Source organism: Rhinopithecus bieti, unplaced genomic scaffold (assembly GCF_001698545.2).
Source record: "Rhinopithecus bieti isolate Rb0 unplaced genomic scaffold, ASM169854v2 scaffold_2572, whole genome shotgun sequence".
NCBI classification, from domain to species: Eukaryota; Metazoa; Chordata; class Mammalia; order Primates; family Cercopithecidae; genus Rhinopithecus; species Rhinopithecus bieti.
In genome coordinates, this window is record NW_016804595.1 from 58365 (window position 1) to 80308 (window position 21944).

Genomic DNA, 21944 nt, shown 5'->3' on the forward strand with positions numbered 1-21944 from the left:
ATAAGTTACTTCAAATCATTCTTGAAAAAGTCAGGGTACAAACAGAACAGAAAAGAATGCAATAGATGAACTAGAATTACACAAAAGACAAAGTAAGCAGTATGTTTCTCGAGAGACTTCTATTTATGGTAATATGAGGAATAGATATCCAGAAAACAACTACTTAATTCAAAACAGATAAATATGCCAGGAGAATAAAGCTGAGTTTATCTTTTATAATGTATAGCTAAGGAAATAACAACAACAAAAAAATAAAGTCTAAGCGACCAAAATAAGAGAAAGCATGAGTTGAGAGGTCATTATGTGCAGAAGTGAGCAGCTGCCCTGGGGATTCTACTGATTCTTGGTGTTCTAAGCTTTGCTTTAATGAGTTTCTGGCAAGGTGGATGCATGGGAGGGGCTGCCAGGAAACAAAGCCTCAAGCTTGAGCAAAGTTGGAAGTCATAATTGGCATCCCCACTTAAAGCCAAGAACACTGAAGGGTGACACAATCTTAAAATGAGAGTTCTGAGGAGACGAAACTTCAGAATGCTGAAAGGTGACAGTTTTTGAATACGAGAAAAATAAAAATGTCCCGGTTTTGCTTTGATTCTCTGTAGAGGAAAAAAACAAAAGATGGTTGCTTTAAGAATCTGTAACCACAAGTCTATTTTCACACAGATTTGAGTGAATATTTGCACAACCAGTATTGTCCTTGAAATCATTAAGCAAGAATTCATCTAAAAATGGTCCTTGGTCTGCAAGGGCCTGGGGAGCACCTGTCACAAGAATATGGAAACTCCAAAGGAATCAACTTAAACCAAGGCCTCCAAGACTTTTTTCATAAACTTCTTACAAGCGTAAGTATAATAATACAGGAAAAATACCCAGAGAAATATACCACCAGGAGCAGGAGTCAGCAAACAGCAGAATCAGATCAGCAAAAACTGTGGATACTGGTAGTATCACACACAGAGTATTAAAAATATTTAATCGGTGTAAACAGAAGTAAAAGCTTAATGAATACATCACTACGTATAAAACACTATCAAAAATGACTAGGCCTATTTGAAAAGAACCTAATGGATTCCTGAAAAATAAAAATAGAATAATAAAAAATTGGAAACTCAAAGGAAAGGATAATATCCTCAAAATAGATAATTTCATATAATGTTAAGTGAAATAAGCAAAACACCGATTACTTATGTTTCCACTTATACAAAGACATGCAAAAACTAAACATAAATTGTTTAGTAATAAACAGACAAGTAGTAAGTCTATTTTTCAAAATTAAGAACAAACACTCCAAACTTCAAGATAGTGATTCTTTTGCTAGAAGATAGAGAGATAAGGATGTTAACAAGGAGCAAAGGGGAAGAGCTTAAAGGTACCAGCAATATTCTATCCCTCAAGATGGGCTGTGCCTATTTAGGTGTTAACTTTATTACTACTGAAGCCTTTACACACTAGTTTCCTGCACTCTTCTATATACAGCAAATATGTATAAGTTATTTTAAAAATAGAAAAATAAGGAGAACGCTTCTGATTGGACTTACAAAACAAGAAAACATTACAAGTTGAAGAATTTTCAGACATGCTCATTTCATATACTAAATTCCTATAACTATTGTGGAAATGTCGTAGATTAGATCATGAGTTGAAAATACAAAGGAGCTCACTATTACAGAAAAAGGTGTATGAGGGGAGTAATAAATTCGAGGGCAGTTTTACAGAGCTGGAAAAGCATAAGGAGGCCTACAGCAAGGCATGAGTTTACAGGAAATGGTGGGAGAGCTACAGTAAACACTCATTGGCTGCTTCAAACCTGATCACAACTTTAATTTCTTCTCCTCAGAAAGTTTTCAGCTAAGTCCAAAGGAAGACTAGACTAGGAAAGTAGGTATATTTTAAGAGAAGCCATTTGGAAAATGGTAGCTTTTTAGCAAAACTTTCTTATAAGCCAATACTATTATATTCTGTGAAGCAGAGGATACCTGTCTACAACTTTCAGAACTTACTTGAAATGAATATCATTATGCAAATTCAAGCAATCTTAATATCCTTGTTACTTACCCACTTGGAATATAATTTTGTCTCAACTCTTGGCACAAAACCGACAGCTTTAATCATGACATCATAAACATTTAGAAAGATATCTATATAGTCACTAAACTCAGGTTCAAACTTAATGGTGTCATTATCAAGAATCAGCCTCATGATGAAACCTGGATGTTCAAAAGCTCTAACAGAATCCTGCAAAAAAATTAAAAAATTTACATACATAAATATGTATGAATTGTGATAGACTAAGTAGTACACCAGTCCCAATTAGAATACATGGGAACCCACACTTCCTCTTATGACCCAGACAGCTAAGCCAAGGAAGACCTCTAATAAAAAAAAGCAAGAGTGATTCTGAGCTACAGTTGATAGTATCCAGCATCCATTGGGCCTACAGGTCAACTACAGGGTCAAAGTCCCAGAAAAACAAGTGTACATAGCAGTGGAGTTCTAGAATCATACAAGACAGAGCCCAAGAGGAGAACACTCCAATTCCACGGCCCTGCTCATACTGTAACAGGACCTCCTTCCAGAGACAGAAAAGCTTCTTTTTTGCTAAAGTTACCTCATGGTAACTTTCTCCAGCCTTCATGACCCAAATTTCCCAATTATGTGAATTTTCACTTATTTTAACTAATCATCATCTCTAGTCATGATAATCATATATCCCAAACATGCAGATTGACATTAACTTTTTTTTTTTGAGACAGAGTCTTGCTCTGTTATCCAGGCTGGAGTGCAATGGCACAATCTTGGCTCGCTGCAGTCTCAAATTCCTGGACCCAAGTGCTCCTCTCACCTCAGCCTCTTGAGTAGTGGGGACTACAGACATGTGCCACCATGCCTGGCTGACAATTTTTTTTTAAGATAAATGTAATAGGTCTAAAGATGTACTTTCTGCTCTCTCACTGATAAGGATATTATTTTCCTCTCTGAAATAATTAAAAATAAATACATTCGTAAATACATACTGGTGAACTGAACCATACTTACTGGTGGTTGTGCAATTAAGTCCGTGAAATCTTGCATGGAGACTAAAGTGAGGTCCTGCAGCTGTAAAGTCATAAGTGCAGCAGCACAGTTGAAAAAAGATTCCAATTTGGCACTGCTGTCACCAGTTGGCAATTGCTTTTTTTTATTACCTTGGTAATAAATATTCTGCACTTCTGGAAACCACCTTGAAAGAACAAAAGACTTTTAAAAGTCAATGCTTTCATTGAATTACTCCTTTTATATTAAGCATTAACAGTAATTTCTGGACATCTAAAGGTCTTCATAGAGAAGTATATTGCTAAATGATATTACCCACTCTCCAAAATGTAAGTGCTAAAATATTTCACTTCTAGGAAAAGAAATTTTAAATCTTAGCCAATAGAAAATTACTCAGTGATGTGATGCTGTAAGAAAGGCGTAATTCTAACTCCTGGAACTATGGCTCCTGACTTTTTGAAGAAATACATAACTAACTTTACTGGATATTACGAAATACTCCTCTCCAGTCTCCTAAATGTTATCTAGAAAATATATTTGTTACTTTAAAGTTAAAATGTAAATAACTGATTAACCAAGGGAGGGCTTATACTATGTTCAATACTCTTGGTTGTTTCATGCTGTTCTATCTGTTTACAGTTACTTGAAAACAATTTACAAATCAACAAAATCAGGTATTTATTTTCTCATTCCCCTTAATGTGATATCCTGAAAGAGCGTCTGATGTAAAACAAAGTTTCAAATGCGTATGTGTCCTTCTAATACAAGGATAACAGTGTAATTTCATATATAGGTACATAATGATGATAACAAGCAAAGTTTTCAACTTATAAAACCACTCTCCAACACTACAGAATTTTAAAATGTTATCTTTTTTCATAAGAGATAATGAATTTTTTAAATAGTCAATATAATTTCAGGAGTTTCCTGAATGTTCCAAGAGAGAAAATCTAAATTTGAAATATATTTATTCATCCCTTTAACAAGTATGTGTTAAGTGTTTACTACATACTAGGAATAGCGTTGTATAAGATATAAAAAATATGGTATCGGCTAGGCATAGTGGCTCACACCTGTAGTCTCACCACTTTGGGAGGCCAAGGTGGGTGGATCACCTGAAGTCAGGAGTTCAAGACCAGCCTGGTCAACATGGTGAAACCCCGTCTCTACTAAAAACACAAAAATTGGCTGGGTGTGGTGGTGGGTGCCTATAATCCCAGCTACTTGGGAGGCTGAGGAAGGAGAATTGCTTGAACCTGGGAGGCAGAGGTTGTAGTGAGCTGAGATGGTGCCACTGTACTCCAGCCTGGTGACAAGAGTGAAACTCCGTCTCAAAAAGGAAAAAAAAAAAAAAGACATGGTATCATCATTTCTCTCATAATAATAAAGGCAATGTGTCATAACAGAAAAAAAAGATCTAAAATAAAAGGAGATATAATTTTCTATTTAAATAATGAAGAAGGGTTTCATAGTGAAGATGGCAATTTCACCAAAAAAAAAAAAAAAAAAAAAAAAAAAAAAAAAAAAAAAAAGACAGAAAAGAGAATGAGGAAGGCCCTGAAAGATTCAAAGTGGAAGAATTATAAAGAAAAATAAATGGAGAAGGTAGGGTTATCAGATCATTTCAGTGTCTCAAATAGACAACAGAATACAAAACAGGAAGAAATATATGGGGGAAGATCCAGTTCAGGCAAGAGATGAAATAAGTTTAGGTCTGCAGAACTGGAAAGAGGACAAATATGACGTATTTAAAAAAGTATTCAATTGTTCATTCTCTCAAAAATATTTATATGACTCCCTATTATGTATGAAACATTTGGGGTACAAAAGATTTCCTAATTCTCAAAGTGCTTATATTAGTGAAGGAAAAGAGGCACATACATAAATAAATAAATATTATTTTTAAAAAGGACTTAGAAGAGAACAAGTGCTGGAGGCATTCATAAGGAAGAGATCGCTTTTGATGTGATAACAGTAAAAATTTCAAAAAAAAAAAAAGAAGGGTCATTTAGGCTGGTTATTAAAGGATAGAAGAGAGTCTTCTCCAGTAATGACCTGCATCAAGCATTGTAAATAGTGTAAACCACAACAGTCTGCTGATAGTGTGCAAGAAGTCCTCATTCCATTTTAATCTCTTAACTTCTAATTCAATCTTTATAATTAGGCAAACAAAGATGACAATGCTGAGACCCAGAGTTTCAAGTTTTCATAGCACTCCCATCTCACAAATGAAAGCAAATAAGGAGTAACTAATTACTTTAAAAATCAGTAATTGGTGAAAAGGGAGAACAAAGAGCCTTCAGACTTAGTCTACAGATTTTTAACAGTGGTAAGGTGTGGTTACAGACTAGTCATAGAAGTTATATTCTGTTTTACTTAACATGACTATTTCTACAGGCATGATCCAAGGTGAAAGTCTTTTCAGAACTGAGGATGGAAAAGACAAGTTAGATCTATATTGCAGAAAACCTTTAAAGGCATATTAAGAAATATGGAGTTCCTTTCTCAACAAAAGGGAGGCACTGAACTGGGGAATATTTTAAGACTCATCCGGCAATGGTTTACAGGCCAGGCTTGAAAAAGAAAGATACCAGAGACAAAGTATTCCTGGCAGTTATTCAGATTTTGCAATAGGCTATATGGAAGGTTAAGAGGGCCAGCCAAGGGTAGTAGTCCTGGGGATTAAGAGGAAGGGATGCACATGCAAGTTGCTTCTGAGAGTAGATAAAAAATAGTTGATGCTCATAAAATAAGTCTCCATAAATGCAAAAGGTACAAAATCATTAATCAATAACAGAAGGACACTTAGAAATTCACAAATATGTCTAAAGTAAACAACACATTTCTAAATAGTCAATGACTCAAAGAAGAAATCATAAGGGAAATTAGAAAACAAGATGAATGGAATGCAGGGACTTCCATACCATAACTCAGTGATTAGAGGGAAATTTTTAGCTGTAAACACCTACATCAAAAACAAGGGAAGGCTGGGCATGTGGCTCATGCCTATAATCCCAGCACTTTGGGAGGCTAAGGTGGGAGGATCTCTTGAGTCCAGGAGTTCAAGAACAGCCTGGACAACATGATGAGGGTCTGTCCTGTCTCTACACACACACACACACACACACACACACACACACACACACAAATATTTAGCTAGGCATGGTGACATGCGCCTGTGTTCCCACCTACACAAGAGGCTGAGGTGGAAGGATGATTTGGGCCCAGGAGGTCAAGGATGCAGTGAGCCATGTTCATGCCACAGCACTCCTGCCCGGGAAACAGCATGAGGCCTTGTGCCAAAATAAAAAAAAAAATTTAAAAATTAAAAAAGGGCTGGGTGTGGTGGCTCACACCTGTAATCCCAGCACTTTGGGAGGCCAAGGCAGGCAGATCACAAGGTCAGGAGATCAAGACCATCTGGCTAACACAGTGAAACCCCATCTCTACTAAAAATACAAAAACAAAATTAGCTGGGCGTGGTGGCGGACACCTGTAGTCCCAGCTACTCAGGAGGCTGAGATGGGAAAATGGCATGAACCCTGGAGGCAGAGCTTGCAGTGAGCAGAGATCCCGCCACTGCACTCCAGCCTGGGTGATAGGGCAAGACTCTGTCTCAAAAAAAAAAAAAAAAAAAAAAAAAAAAAGAAAATATAAAAAGAAGAAAAAACTAAACTCAAAACAAGAAGGAGGAGAACGGAGGAAATAAAGAGGTGAGTCCAAACAAAAAAATATTGAATAGAAAATAGAGAAAATCAACAAACCTAAAGTTGGTTGTTTAAAAGATCAACAAAACTCATGAAATTATAGCTAAGCTGATCAAGAAAAAAGAGCAAAGACTCAAATTGTTAAAATCAGGAATAAAAGGGGAGACATTAATACTTACATTACAGAAATACAAAGAATTAAAAGGGAATATAATACACAATTGTTTGCCAACAAATTTGATAACCTAGAAAAAATGGACAAATTCTACGAAGACAAACACTACTAAATCTGGCTTAAAAAGAAATAGAAAGTATCAATAAACCTGTAGCAAGTAAAAGAGATCAAATTAATATTAATAATTTACAAATCTTCCAGGAAAAAAAGGCCAGGACTAGATGGCTTCACTGGTAGTTCTAACAAGCATTTAAAAAATTAACACCAAACCAAATGTTTGGTTTGTAAAGAATTCACAAACCAAAAAGGAAAAGAGAAAAGAACACTTTCTTACTCATTTCTGTAAGGCGAGTATTACTATAATACCAACTACAAAGACATAACACACATGCACACAAAAACTACAGACCAGTATCTCTTATGAAAAAAACATAAAAATCCTCAACAAAATACTAGAAATCCAAGTCCGGAAGCACATAAAAAGGATTATATGATCACATGTGATGGCTCATTCCTGTAATCCCAACACTTTGGGAGGCTGAGTCAGGAGGATTGCTTGAGTCCAGGAGTTTGAGACCAGCCTGGGCAACACAGTGAGACCTTGTCTCTACAAAAATGAATAAAATTAGCTGGGCACATGCCTGTAGTCCCAGCTACTCAGGAGGCTAAAGCATGAGAAACACTTGAATCCGGGAAGCAGAGGTTGCAGTGAGCCAGGATCGCACCACTGCACTCCTGCCTGGGTGACAGAGCAAGGCCCTATCTCCAGAAAAAAAAAAACAAAACAAAACAAAACAAAAAACAGGATTATCTCCATTCCATGACCAGGCAGAATCTACCTCAGGAATTCGAGGTTGGTTCAATACATGAAAACCAATGTAATATACCATATTAATAGAATAAAAGGGAAAATCCCATGATTATCTCAACAGATTCAAAAAGCATTTACAAAATCTAATACTGCATGATAAAAAAAAAACATGTCTGCTCTTGCTGTTTCTATTCAGCATTGCACTGGAGGGTCTAACCAGGGGAATTAGCTAAGAAAAGGAAAAAAAAAAATAACCAGATGGGAAAGGAAGAAGTAAACTGTCTCTATTTGCAGATGATATGATCTTATATATAGAAAGCCATAAAGAATCCACACACAAAAACCATTAAAGCTAATAAATAAGTTTAGTAAGGTTGTAGAATACAAGATCAATATGTAAAATTCAGTTGTATTTCTACACACCAGCAATAAATAATCTGAAGATGAAATTGAGACGACCATTCCATTTACATAGCATCAAGAAGAATAAAATACTTAGAAAAAAATTAAACCAAAAAACGTAAACACATTTTTGTATTTACATTTGGTATTTCGACAGAACTAAATAAATGGAAAGACATCCTGTGTTCATGAATTGAAAGACGTAACATTATTAAGATGTCAATACTCCCAAAATTAATGTACAGATTTAATGCATTCCCTATTAATATCCCAATGGCATTTTTTAAAAAATGGACAAGTTGATACTAAAATGCATATAAAATACAAAGGACTCACAACAACAATTTTTCAACTCAGAAAAATAAGAACGAAATTGGAGGACCCACACTTCCTTATCTCAAAACTTACTACAAAACGGTTTGGTACTGGCATAAAGACAAACAGGCCAATGAAACAGAATAGAGAGCCCAGAAATAAACCCTCACATATATGCTCAAATGATTTTCAGCAAAGATGCCAAGACAACTCAATGAGAAGAGTCTTGCAAAATGGTGCTCAGACTACCAGGTATCCATATGCAAAATAATGAATGTGGGCTCCTATCTCAGACCATGTGTAAGTTAAAATGAATTTGGTTTGTAAAGGTCAAAAAGGCCTAACTGTAGGAGCTAAAACTATAGAACGATTAGTTCTGTTTACCACACAGGCAAACAGGTAAATCTTGGTGGCTTTGGATATGATACTGATATGGTTTAGCTGTGTCTCCACCCAAATCTCACCTTGAATTGTAATAATCTCCATGTGTCAAAGCTGAGGCCAGTGGAGACAACTGAATCATGGGGCAGTTTCCCCATACTCTTCCTGTGGTTGTAAGTCTCGAGAGATTTGATGGTTTTAAAAATGGGAGTTCCCCTACACAGGCCCTCTTGCCTGTCGCCATGTAGGACAGGGCTTTGCTCCTCATTCGCCTTCCACCATGATTGTGAGGCCTCCCCAGCCATGTGGAACTGTGAGCCAATTCAACCTCTTTCCTTTATAAATTACCCAGTCTCAGGTATGTCTTTATTAACAGTGTGAGAACAGATTAATACAGATACCAAAAGGCACAAACAACCAAAGAAAAAACATAAATCAGACTTCATCAAAATTAAAAATATTTGTGCTTCAAAGGACACTACCAATAGAAATATTTGCAAATCATATAATTGATAAGAATCTAGTATCCAGAATATACAAAGAACTCTTAAACCTCAACAACAAAATAGCAGATATTTTACATGTCAATAATAAAAATTAGACAACCCGGTACAAAATGAGCAAAGGGTTTGAATAGACATTTTCCAAAAATGACAAATAGACAATAAGCCCATAAAAAGATACTCAACATTATTGGTCATTAGGGAAATGCAAGTCAAAATCACAGTGAGATACAACTTCATAACCACGAGGATGGCTACAAGCAGAAAGATAGACAATAACGTGTTGGAGAGTATGTGGAGCAATTGGAACCCTCATAAATTGTTAGGAATGTGAAATCTTATAGTCACTTTGGAAAACAGTGCAAGTGTTCCTCAAAAAGTTAGAATTACCATATAACCTAGCAATTTCACTCCTAGGTATACAATCAAGAGAACTTAAACATGTATTTATGCAAAATAAATTGTTCATAGCAAAAACAGCCAAAAAGTGGAAACAACCCAAATGTCCATCACCTGATGACTGGATAAATAAAATTTCTTATATCCATACAATGAAGTATCATTTGGCCATGAGAAGATATGACATATTGATACACGCTATAATATGAATGAACTTTGAAAACATTATGCTTCCTGTAAGAAGCCAGGCATAAATGACCATATATGAATACATATATGAACTTTGAAAACATTATGCTTCCTGTAAGAAGCCAGGCAAAATGACCATTTCATACTGAGATGAAATGTCCAGAGTAGGGAAATTCACAGGGACAAAAAATATTATTAGTATAGTTACCAGGCACCTTTGGGTGGAAGAATGGGAAATGACTGCTAACAGGTACAGAGTTTCTTTCTAGGGAGCATTAAGTCATTCTTGTGTTGCTATAAAGAAATATCTGAGACTGGGTAATTTATAAAGAAAAGAGGTTTAATTGGCTCATGATTCTACAGGCTGCACCAGCATGGTTCTAGCATCTGATTCCAGTGAAGTCCTCAGGAACATTATAATTACGGCAGAAGGTGAAGGGGGAGCAGTCATGTTACATGGTCAGAGCGAGTGCAAGAGAGCAAGGAGGAAGGTGCCACACACTTTTAAACAACCAGATCTTGTGTGAACTCAGAGCAAGAACTCACTTATTATCACGAGGACAGAACCAAGCTATTCATGAGTGATCTGCCCCCATGACCAAAACACCTCACACCAGGCCACACCTCCAACACTGGGGATTACGTTTCAATATGGGATTTGGAGGGGACAAGCATCCAAACTATATTGCATGGTGAAAATGAAAATGTTCTGGAATTAGTGGTGATGGTTGCACAGCCTTGCAAGTATATTATCAGCTACTGAATTGTACACATTAAAGTAGTGAATTTTATGGTAAATGAATTATTTCTCAATAAAAAGGAATAGCAATACATTGGGTATCCCTGGAAGCAGAGATAAAATTTCATGCTTTCCTACAAGAAATTTCAAAAGAGAACAAAAAAGTCCCAAGGTTTTCAACTTGGCCTCGTAATGGTTCACAACAGGAAGAGTAGCAGATTTGGAAGAAAGAGAATAAGCATTGCTAGGGACATGCTGAGATTCATGACATTCAATTAAAGATATTCAGTGTTACATTGGGTCCGAGCAAAGACATGTTGAGGAATATCTAAAAGCCCAGGCAAGAAAGGCAAAAATTAACAAACAGGATAACATCAAGCTAAAAAGCTTTGCATAGCAAAGGGAACTATCTAGACAGAGTAAAGAGACAACCTACAGAATGGGAAAAAAAAGTCTGCGAACTATTCATTGTACAAAGGATTAATAACCAGAATACATAGAAAACTCAAACAACTCAACAGCAAAAATCCAAATAATCTCACTAAAAATGGGCAAATTGATCTAAATAAACATTTCCCAAAAGAAAACGTACAAATAGCCAACAGGTATATGACGAATGCCCAACATTCCTATTCATCAAGTAAATGCAAATCAAAAGCACACCGAGATATCATCTCACACCAGTTAAAATGGCTACTATCAAAAGTACAAAAAATAATAGATGCTGGAAAGGATGCAGAGAAAGAACTCTTTCCTTCCTTCCTCCCTCCGTCCATCCCTCCCTCCCTGCTTTCTCTCTCTCTCTTTCTTTTTTTCTTGAGCCAGAGTCTCGCTTAGTCATCCAGGCTTGAGTGCAGTGGTGTGATCTTGGCTCACTGCAAACTCCGCCTCCCAGGTTCAAGCGATTCTTCCACCTCAGCCTCCCAAGTAGCTGGGATTACAGGTGTGCACCACCACACCCTGCTAATTTTTGTATTTTTAGTAGAGATAGGGTTTCACCATGTTGATTGGTGGTTTCAAACTCCTGACCTCAAGTGATCCACCCACCTCAGCCTCCCAAAGTGCTGCGATTGTAGGTGTGAGCCACCATTCCTGGCAAAAAGGGGAACTTTCATACACTGTTGGGAACACAAATTTGTGTGACCACTATAGACAACACTATGGAGGTTCTCAAAAAACTAAAATTACAACTACCATGTAATTCAGCAATTCCACTGCTGGGTATATACCCCAAAGAAAGGAAATCAATATATCAAAGAGATAGCTGCACTCCCATGTTTATTGCAGCACTATTCACAATAGCCAAAATACAGAATCAACCTGGGCCCATCAGTGGGTGAATAAAGAAAACATAGTGTGTGTATGTGTGTTTGTGTATAGTATATAAAATGTAAATAAAATACAAAATGTATATAAAATATAGCATATAAAATGTAGGTTATATATACAATGGAATATTATTCAGTCATAAAAATTAATATAATCTTGACATTTGCAGCAACATGGATGAGCCTGTAGGACATCGTGTTAATTGAAATAAGTCAGGTACATAAAGATAAATATCACATGCTCTTATTCATATGTGGAAGCTAAAAAAAAACTGATGTCATGGAGGTTGTAAGTAAAATGGTGGTTAAGAGAAACTAGGAGGGGCAGGGATGGGATGGAGGATAAAGAGAGGTTGGTTACTAGGCACAAAAATACAGTTGATAGAAGGAATAAGTTCTGGTGTTTGATAGCAATGTAATGTGACTATAGTTAACAAGAATTTATAGTATATTCCAAAATAGCTAGAAGAGAAGATTTGGAATGCTCCCAACACAAAGAAATGATAAATGTTTGAGGTGATGGATATGCTAATTACCCTAATTGAATCATTATGCATTGTATGAATGCATCAAAATATTCCATTAATATATGTACCCTATATATATGTGCAATTATGTATCAATTTTAAAAATTGGTAAGACAGGCCTAAAGCTCAGAATGCAAAATCTTGAGGCAGATGAAATCACGAAATTGTTAAGAGAATATAAAGAAGAGAGATAACAACAAAGATCTGGGGAACCCTACTTGTAGGGAACAATAAGTAAAACCAGAAAAAGATAAATGGAAGAAGAACTAGACAAACACAGCAGCACAGAAAAGCGGGTTTCCAGAAGTCTGGGTGATAAACCACACACTATGAGTAAAAGTGGAAGATGAGGATGACGAAAAGGCATTTGGGTTTGGGGTAGAAGTCATAATCAATCATTTGCTAATTGTTTCTCCTCTGTGAGCTGATGCTCTGCCTTTTGGTCATGATAAACACTTTCTGGCTCGCTACTTAAAGTATGGTCAGAGAGTTCTTCCCTGAGAATCAATCAGGAAGCATCAAGAGATACAGCTAATCAATCTGCATTTCTCAGCAAAAAATAATTCAATAAAGGTTTGTACTCTACCCTGTAATTTGACACCCACTGAACTAAAATTTACAGTGGTAATGTATTCCTAGGGTAGAACCCAGAAGTTACAGATCAAGATAATTTGTATCCTGTCCTTAAGAGGTCACTTTCTTCTCTGTAATTAATTATGGGTTTTCATTTTATCACCTCTTAACTCTGTTTTTACAGTAACTAAATACTAATATAAAATAGAAGGCTAAAGTTTTTTCAAGTAATATCAGACAAAGAATTTTATTCTAACACATTGGAGAAGAAAGCAAGATAATGGAAATATTTTATCTCAAATTATGAAGATATCTTTCTAAGTAACTTCTAAAAATCATGAAGCTATGCTAGCAGTTTTATGTTCTCCGCTGTCTTAAATTTGACCTAATTTTAATGTCCTGATTACAATAACTTAATGACCCATGAGAGAAAGAATTTTCCTAAGTTGTTTCAAAGCATACCATCTGGTTGCCAGATTATGAATTATCATATGTGGCTATTCCATTCTGAAAAGCCAATCCACAGAGATATTCAATTATCATTTGATAGGTCTGCCTTCCAGTGACATTTTAAAATTCATTTAAATGATATACTTTCCCCACCTAATCATTATTTAAACTCTTCTGCTTTCCTCATCCAAAAACAAAATGAAAGGAGGTACAGAGCCTAGCATGTATTAACAGTAGATGACAAATAAATATCTGGTGAATAATGAGTAGGTAACCATTCTCTAATGGTATTCAGCACCCCTCTCAAAGGATAGGTACAAACCATTTAGAAAAAAGTAACCATTTGTCATGAACATTTTAGTTTCTGCACAATCTATGCTGTGTAGAACATCTGGACAAATATTACAGACTAAGATAATTAAAGATATTATATTTAAATCATGTAGAAATGATTTAAAACATATTAAAATTGGATCTTCTAAAAGCAGTTAAAATGCAGTAGTCCACCATCATATTTTTAAACTTAATGCTTTCCTACATGAAATTTCAAACCTTTACATTTTAAGTAGAGTCTCTTTGGCAGATTCCATGTGTCTCATGATAATGTTCTGAAAACTTGACAGCTCTAATGCATCCTGGCGATTATGAAATTCTTTGATATCAACTAAACGTAATTTTCTGCAAGAGATAAAATAAACAGTAATTTAACAATGACTTTTTTGGTATTTAATATTTTATTAATTGGTCCCTTCTTAAAAATATCATATTCCTAGGTTTAATCATTAAAAAATTGGGTTCCATATAATTAAATGTTAAAGAACACGAGATATTCTAATTTTAAAAATAATTCATATAATTAAATTCAATAGGAACACAACAAAATATGTAACTTCACTGTGAAGTAGAAGAAAGTTGCAATAACTGGGATATGAAGAATAGTTCAAACTGGTTTTGCTTTTAAACTATAATAATTTAAACAGGAAAAGAGAGAGGGTCTCAATGCTTCCAGGATCCACTGCTCTGAAAAAAAATTGTAGCCTCTCTGAAAAGAAAGTGGCCCTCATTTCAGGCAGCCATGGGGTGAAGGGGTCTCACATCTAATCAAGAACCTTTCGAGCCTGTCTGATTTTTTAAAGAACACAGGGATTATGGGAGTCAACAACTTTCAATACAAACCCTCTTTTGACTACAATGTTACAGATCTTTGTTATACACATGGTTTACTTATCCAAGTATTTTCTCTGTCAGGTTAACAAAAATGAAAGATAATATTAGCATTAGTGTCATCGTGTTCTTAAAAAAATCACATTTAATGTTTCCTTAACGACCAATGTAAAATACTGGTTAGTAAACAAAACACATTTCAAATCCATTTCCTTACATTTCTTCCACAAGCTAAAATTCATCTGAGTTATAATGTACTCCATACATGACACTGATAACAATTAGGCACAAAGTAGGTATAACCATTGCTAGAGAACTAATGTGTTATTCTGCATAATTGAGCAATTTAATGTTTTAAATAAAATATGTCTAAAATATAGCATAATAGTACATCGTAAACATAATCTGATCTCTTTAGCTTCCTAGTTAATGCTTTCAACATTATTTTACATTTTAAAATTGCAGCTGTAATCAGGATGCAGATGCCTGTGGTGTGAGATAGCACTGAATAAGTAGTAGCTGCAAGGGCACAAGCTCTGGAATTCACCTTGCCTTTGAGCCATCACACCAATTTTCCTTAGTTTCTTCATATTCGATCTGAAACAGAATTCGAGGCACAGAATACCATCTTTGATGTTTTGAGATTGAAAGGTTTTACACAGTACAATAACTTTCCCATGAAATCTCTCCAAATAACATTGCCCATTTGGTCAATAGGATGAACTGTTAAGAAAACAAGAAAAATACTACCAGACACTGTTCTTGCTTTCTCAGGATGGTCCCTACAATAACCCAGCAGTGGAACAATAGTTTAAATCATTGGTTTAGGACAATAGAAAGGATCAGGAAAAAAGATATTACTCACTATGTGTTAGCTTCAATTTGGTTAGCAGAAGGAAATGCAAGTCTCTTTAAAAGTTTCATGATGATGAGTCTTCTAATCACCAAAATAACTTCTTGATTTCAATTTTATATTAGTAGAACCAAATAGCTTCAAATCACCCAGACCATGAAACTCAGGATTGCCTCTGAACTCTTCCTATAAATCTTCCCATATCCAATCAGAAGTAAATTCCTGTAGACCCATCTGTCGGTCACATATCCCTCCTACCCTCACAACTGTCACTTAATGCTCACCCCAAGCTGAAACCCACCCTGACCCGTGGCTCTGTCACTGATTTTTAGGCAGGAGGAATTTCAATAGTCCTGGCCCAATACTCTGGACTCAGCATCAAGTCAGTCTCTACCTTTGTTCTCTGGTTCTCAAAACTAATCTTCTCTCTTCTTACCAAGACCAAGTTTCCCACAGAAATCTCACTTGAACTATCTACATTTCTTGGTTGTTCCATAAAATTTTCCCTTTCTTAGGAACATGTTTTGCTTTTGCCAGTCCTCCTTTTTTGTAACTTTCAAAGTAGCATACTATAGGCAGTGTCCTGCACTTGCTTTTTTCACTTAATTATCTTCTCCTGGAGACTTTTTCATATTAACACATCGAGATTTTTCTCACTCATATTTTATAACTACATAATATTCCATTGTGTATAGTATAACGTATTTAACTAGGCTATCAATGGATGCTGGCTTGTTTCCAGTCTCTTATAAACAAATGCCACCATAAATAGCATTATAACTATATAACTTCCTGCATTCTCGGGAACATCTGTACAATACTTATCCAAAAGTGAAATTGCTGGATTCAAGTGTTACGTGTAATTTGTAATTTTGATAGGTATGGCTGGGATTCCCTCAAAAGGGAGCCCATTTGTTCAAGCCTTACTAACAAAATGGGCTATCAAATTTTGTAATTTGTGGGGAAAATGGTTTCTTAGTATAAATTTCAATCTCTTTACATTTCTTGTATTATGAGTTAGGTTAAGCATCTTTTTAACATGTTTAAAAATTATTTCATTTGTATCCTGCGTGCTGTATGGTAAATCGATTATACTGTTCTGATCTAGTAATTTTTTTCCTAGATTCATCTTTGTCAAATAATAAATTTTTAAAAGCCATTTCATCTTTTAAAATGAGCTTAACTTTCTTAGACACCTGCTTTTACATTCAACTATGATGATTTATATTACACTGTAATTTCTACATTCTCTTGTGATCTTCATATATGCACCATTTTACAAGCAAAAATATGTGTTGTGTAGGGTATGACTGCATTTCAAAGCCTATCTGTGACATTAAGTGGGTTCTATAAGTGTAAATACTAATAACATGAATTTCAACATCTTTTCTAGAGAGCATCTTATCAGGTTTCCAAACTCATGCGTTTTAGAGTCACTCAGACAAGTTTTTGCATTAACATTCCCCAACCCACTGCCACACATAGAGATGCCATATATTTTTAAGGTCTGCTGAGATTCAGGGTAAATGACTGCCACTGGAAGCATGCCCTTCATATTCAATGCTGCCTACTACTCTGAGAGGCAGCCGTTGTTGACTGTCCCCCCACTCTTAATACTCACATACAGAATAAAAACAACCTAGGCTTTCAAAGGCAACATAGGAGCTTGTGGAGCTTTCTTTTCACCCACAGACTGCAAGGCTTCTTTCCCATTTGTCTTTATCATGGATGCCTTCAAGTTTGCTTCAGTTGCTGCTAACATCTCTGTCACCACAACCTGGAGCCTAATTTTGGACACATACACTTTTTATTGTTTTTTTAAATTTCAGCTTTGTTACTTTTTCTTCCCCCTTTTCATTTTCTTATCTCTTGCCTCCTGAAATCATCTAACAGACTAAGTCTAGCATTTTATGGACAATAGTAGGTCATGAAGTCTTATCCTTCAGCGTCCAGCTCAGTGTGTTCTGAAAACGAATATAAAAGAAAACAGTAACTTGTGGTGGTGTTTTGAAAATGAAATGTACTAATGTATGGAAACATCATTTGAGAAAGTGATATACATGACCTCATGACTGCATGCAAAATTAGATCATGGGCGTTGTCAGCTGAGAAGAGGTATTTGAGCTCCAGTATTCAAAAGAAAAGAAATGAAAAAAACATGGGGCAATGAAGTAGTCTCTACCTACTTAGTATAAGTCAAATTAAGCAGACAAAGCAATCCATACTGTACAATGGAAAGATGGAAGAATGTATCTCCTAGAAGTATGTATTCTGAAAGCTAAAGCCAGTTTTAAGGATCCTAGCCCATTCTCTGAAGTCACCAGAGGCCCCTGAAGTATGTAGAAGGTCAGAATATGTGTTAGAAACCCTGTATAATCCCATTACATTCTGCAGACCTGGGTTCATTCAGCAAAGTAAGCCAAGTCTGTAAGTTCAGAGAGTTCCACAGTGTGCAACTGAAAATGAAGAGGGGAGGGAAAAATAAACTCAAATAATTGACCGATGGAGGACGCAGAGCTTCCTAGAAAGGCACTGAAGTGAAACTTCATGCCCAAGTTTTCCTCCCAAAAGGGAATCAGTCAAAATTTATAAAGAAATTCTGCTATAAAGAGGAAATGAGAGGGAACTCTGTAAACCGAAAATCTACATAAAAAATACAAACTCTTACTGAAATATATACACAAGACTGAATATTGAAAGATACATAGGATATGAGCAAAAGTGCTTTTTTTTTTTTTTTTTTTTTGAGTTGGAGTCTCACTGTGTCACCCAAGCTGGAGTGCAGTGGCATGATCTCAGCGATCTTGGCTCACTGCAACCTCTGCCTTCTGGTTCAAGCAATTCTTCTGCCTCAGCCTCCCGAGTAGCTGGGATTACAGGCACCTGCCACCACACCTAGCTAATTTTTGTATTTCTAGTAGGGATGAGGTTTCACCATCTTGGAAAGGCTGGTCTTGAACTCCTGACCTTGTGATCCACCTGCCTCGGCTTCCCAAAGTGCTAGGAGTACAGGCGTGGGCCACAACACCCAGCCTCAAAGTGCTTCTTAATTTAATGACACATGTCTATTTTCTAAAATTAATATAAAACTTAATATATTCCAATCAGAACATCAATTTTCTGTCTTTCCATCTTTCTTTTGAATTAAATAAAATAGGCTAAAAATAAGGAAAAGTAAATGTTTAAAAAATAGCCAAGAAGAGTATAAAAAATAGAGTTGGGATTACTCTCACCAAATATAAGCACATACCACAGAGTCACCCTAATCAAATTAATACTGTACTTGTACAGAAAGAGATTCAAAGATTACAGGAAAAAAAAATAGAGAATCCAGAAAGACATTCTGATTACTATAAATTCTGTAGATTTCTATAGATTGAAGAGTTAATCCATGACAAAGGCGATAGTTCCATCAAGGGGGAAAAGGTAGATTGTTTAAGAAATGATGCTGGTACAACTGGCTATCTGGAAGAAAATAAAAATGAATTTCATTCTACATCATAGGTAAAAATAACCTTCAGTGGTCAAAAAACTAAAATGCTAAAAAAAAAAAAAATTTACTAGGTAGCCAGGAAGATCTCATACACAATTTACTAAATAAGGAGACCTTCTTAACCAAGACTAGGAGAATTCAGAAGAAAACAGAGACATATTTAACAGTATAAAAAATTTTTAATTTCAGAGTGTCAAAGGAAACTATAAACAAAGTCAATGGACAAATTATAAACCTGAGTTTTAGCAGTTGTTTGTTTCAGGTACTAGACACAGAACTAAAACCTCTATTATTCTAAGAGGTTATCAAATTGATAAGAAAAGATGAAGAACCAACAAAACATTGACAAAGATATAAGCAGAGAATTCACAATCAAATTCAAATAACTAACAAATACATAAAAAGATGTTCAAATTCCCTAGTAGTCTAGCAAAGGAAAATGGAAGTAATGATGATATAGCATTTTATATTGATTGACAAATAGTGTAATACACATAGTTAGAATTTTAGGGAAAGAAGTTCTCATTTACTGTTAGTAAAAATGTAAAGTATCAAACATTTCTGGAAAAAAAATCCGACAAAATATACTAAAATAAAAACATAAATATGCTATGATCTAGATACCCACTTTTGTGACTCTATCCCATGTAAACAGAGGGATCAGTGAATAGTAACACATGTACAAGGTTATTTCCTGATGCATTATTCATAGTATCAGAAACTGAAGCAAAATGAATGTCCTTGGAATTCAAAGTAATTCAAGATAACACAGAAAAGGAATTCAGAATTCTATAAGATAAATTTAACAAAGAGATCGAAATAATTAAAACAAATAAAGCAGAAATTCTAGAGTTGAAAAACACAACTGACATGCCAAAGAATGCATCAGAGTCCATTAAGAGCAGAATTGGGTTAATGGGTACAAGAAAATATATAGTTAGAATGAATGAGACCTAGTATTTGATAGCACAACAGGAGGACTATAGTCAATATTTTAATTGTACATTTAAAAATAACTAAATGAGTATAACTGAATTGTTTGTAACACAAAGGAAAAATGCTTGAGGGGATGGACACCAAACTTTCCATAGTGTGATTATTCCTCATTGCATGCCTCTCCCAAAATATCTCATGTACCCCATAAATATATACATCTACTATGTACTCAAAACATTAAAAATTTTAACATTTTAGAAAAGCAATGTTCACTTTTTGCTCTATATACTATGTTGTTTATTTAAAACCATGTTTGAATACTTACGTTAAAATGGTAATGTTTTACTTTGCAGTTAAAATAGTAAAAGAAATAATTAAGATATAGAAAAACAACTTCCCTCTATATTTTAAAAACCTCTATAAGGCCACATATACTCACTTAAAATTGCTGTGCCACAAATCTAGTACAGCCAGCATTGTGGGGTTCATTGCATTTAAGTGATCCCTAATATAACTGCTTGCAGCTAAAAAAGACTTCCTCCAAGGTTTTGGCAGAATTTCCATTCTGAAAACGAAGAAAATATTCAGTTACATTCTTTCAAAGTCAAAAGAAAGTATTTTTATAGTAACTGTACATTTTGGGTAATGGTTTAATTTTAATAAAATATGTGCTGTATTCCTCATAATAACAAAACAAGCAATTATGTTTTAAAATATATAAAGATCATATGCTTTATGGTTTAGTGCAATTTCATTATAAAAATTAATGATTCTGAAATTAGATTTAAATCTTTAATACAAAAGGTAACTAATTTTTATCCCCAAATACTTGATCTTATTGAATCCACAAATAATTTACAATGAACAAATGAAAATAGCAGCCAGCTATCTCTCATAAACATCTTCAAATATTCTTTACTAATTTCAGGACATACATTAAAATTTTCCATTTATTTTAAAATTCCTCCTTTTCTTTTAAAACATTTTAAGGATATAGTCCAACCTTCCTATAGAAATCCCCTTGAACTTTACCCTCTGTTAATATGTAAATATCATTTATAAATCACAAACACTAATGTTCTTATTTGAAGACACATTTACAGTTAACCCTTGAATAACACAGGTTTGAACTGTGCACATTCACTTACATGTGGATTTTCTTCCACTTCTACCACCCGCTCCCCCTACAGCAAGACCAATCTGACTCTCCCTTCCCCTCCTGCTGCTCCCCCTCCTTCTTTCCCTCCTTCTTCCCCTCCTCCTCCTCTATCACTACCACCATGGAAAGATTACAAGGATGAAGACCTTTAAGATGATCCACTTCTGCTTTATGAATAGTAAATATATTTTCTCTTTTTTATGATTTTCTTAATAAAATTTTCTTTTCTCTAGCTTATTTTATTGTAAGAATTAAGTATATAATACATATAACACATAAAATATGTGTTAATCGGCTGTTTATGTTATCAGTAAGGCTTCCAGTGAACAGTAGGGTATTAATAGTCAAGCTTTGGGGAAGTCAAAACTTACATGTGGTATAGGGGCTCAGTGGCCCTTACCCCCATGTTAAAGATCAACTGTATTCTGTAACTCTTAAGACTTTAATAATCATCTTTTATATATTGAAATGTGCCATCTTCATCTTTCAGAATATATTTAAACATTTATATTTTATGTGTATATAGTAAGTTTAATTCAATTTTTCATGTGTGACTGTATCGCCTTTGCAATTATGAAGGATGATTTTTGTCTTTCCCAGGAGAAAAGTTGTTCTCCATAGAGGATATGGAAAATGGGTACATAACTTTTGTGTGTGTATGTGTGGAATGGGAAATAATTTGGGGCTTTAAAAAATTATTTTATTTTATTTTATTTTATTTTATTTTATTTTATTTTTTGAGATGGAATCTCACTCTGTCACCCAGGCTGGAGTGCAGTGGCACAATCTCAGCTCACTGCAACCTCCACT

The 21944-nt window shown here is 35.0% G+C and overlaps 1 protein-coding gene across 1 annotated transcript in view; it reads right to left on the reverse strand.

Moving 5' to 3' along the window:
* Positions 1 to 441: 441 nt before the first annotated feature.
* DNAH7 (dynein axonemal heavy chain 7) overlaps positions 442 to 21944 on the reverse strand; it is a 55251-nt gene continuing 33748 nt past the window's right edge. Inside the window, 6 exon segments of the mRNA XM_017869293.1 lie at positions 442 to 545; positions 548 to 593; positions 2053 to 2232; positions 3034 to 3217; positions 14088 to 14207; positions 20415 to 20540. Coding sequence (XP_017724782.1) covers positions 442 to 545; positions 548 to 593; positions 2053 to 2232; positions 3034 to 3217; positions 14088 to 14207; positions 20415 to 20540 — 760 coding nt within the window.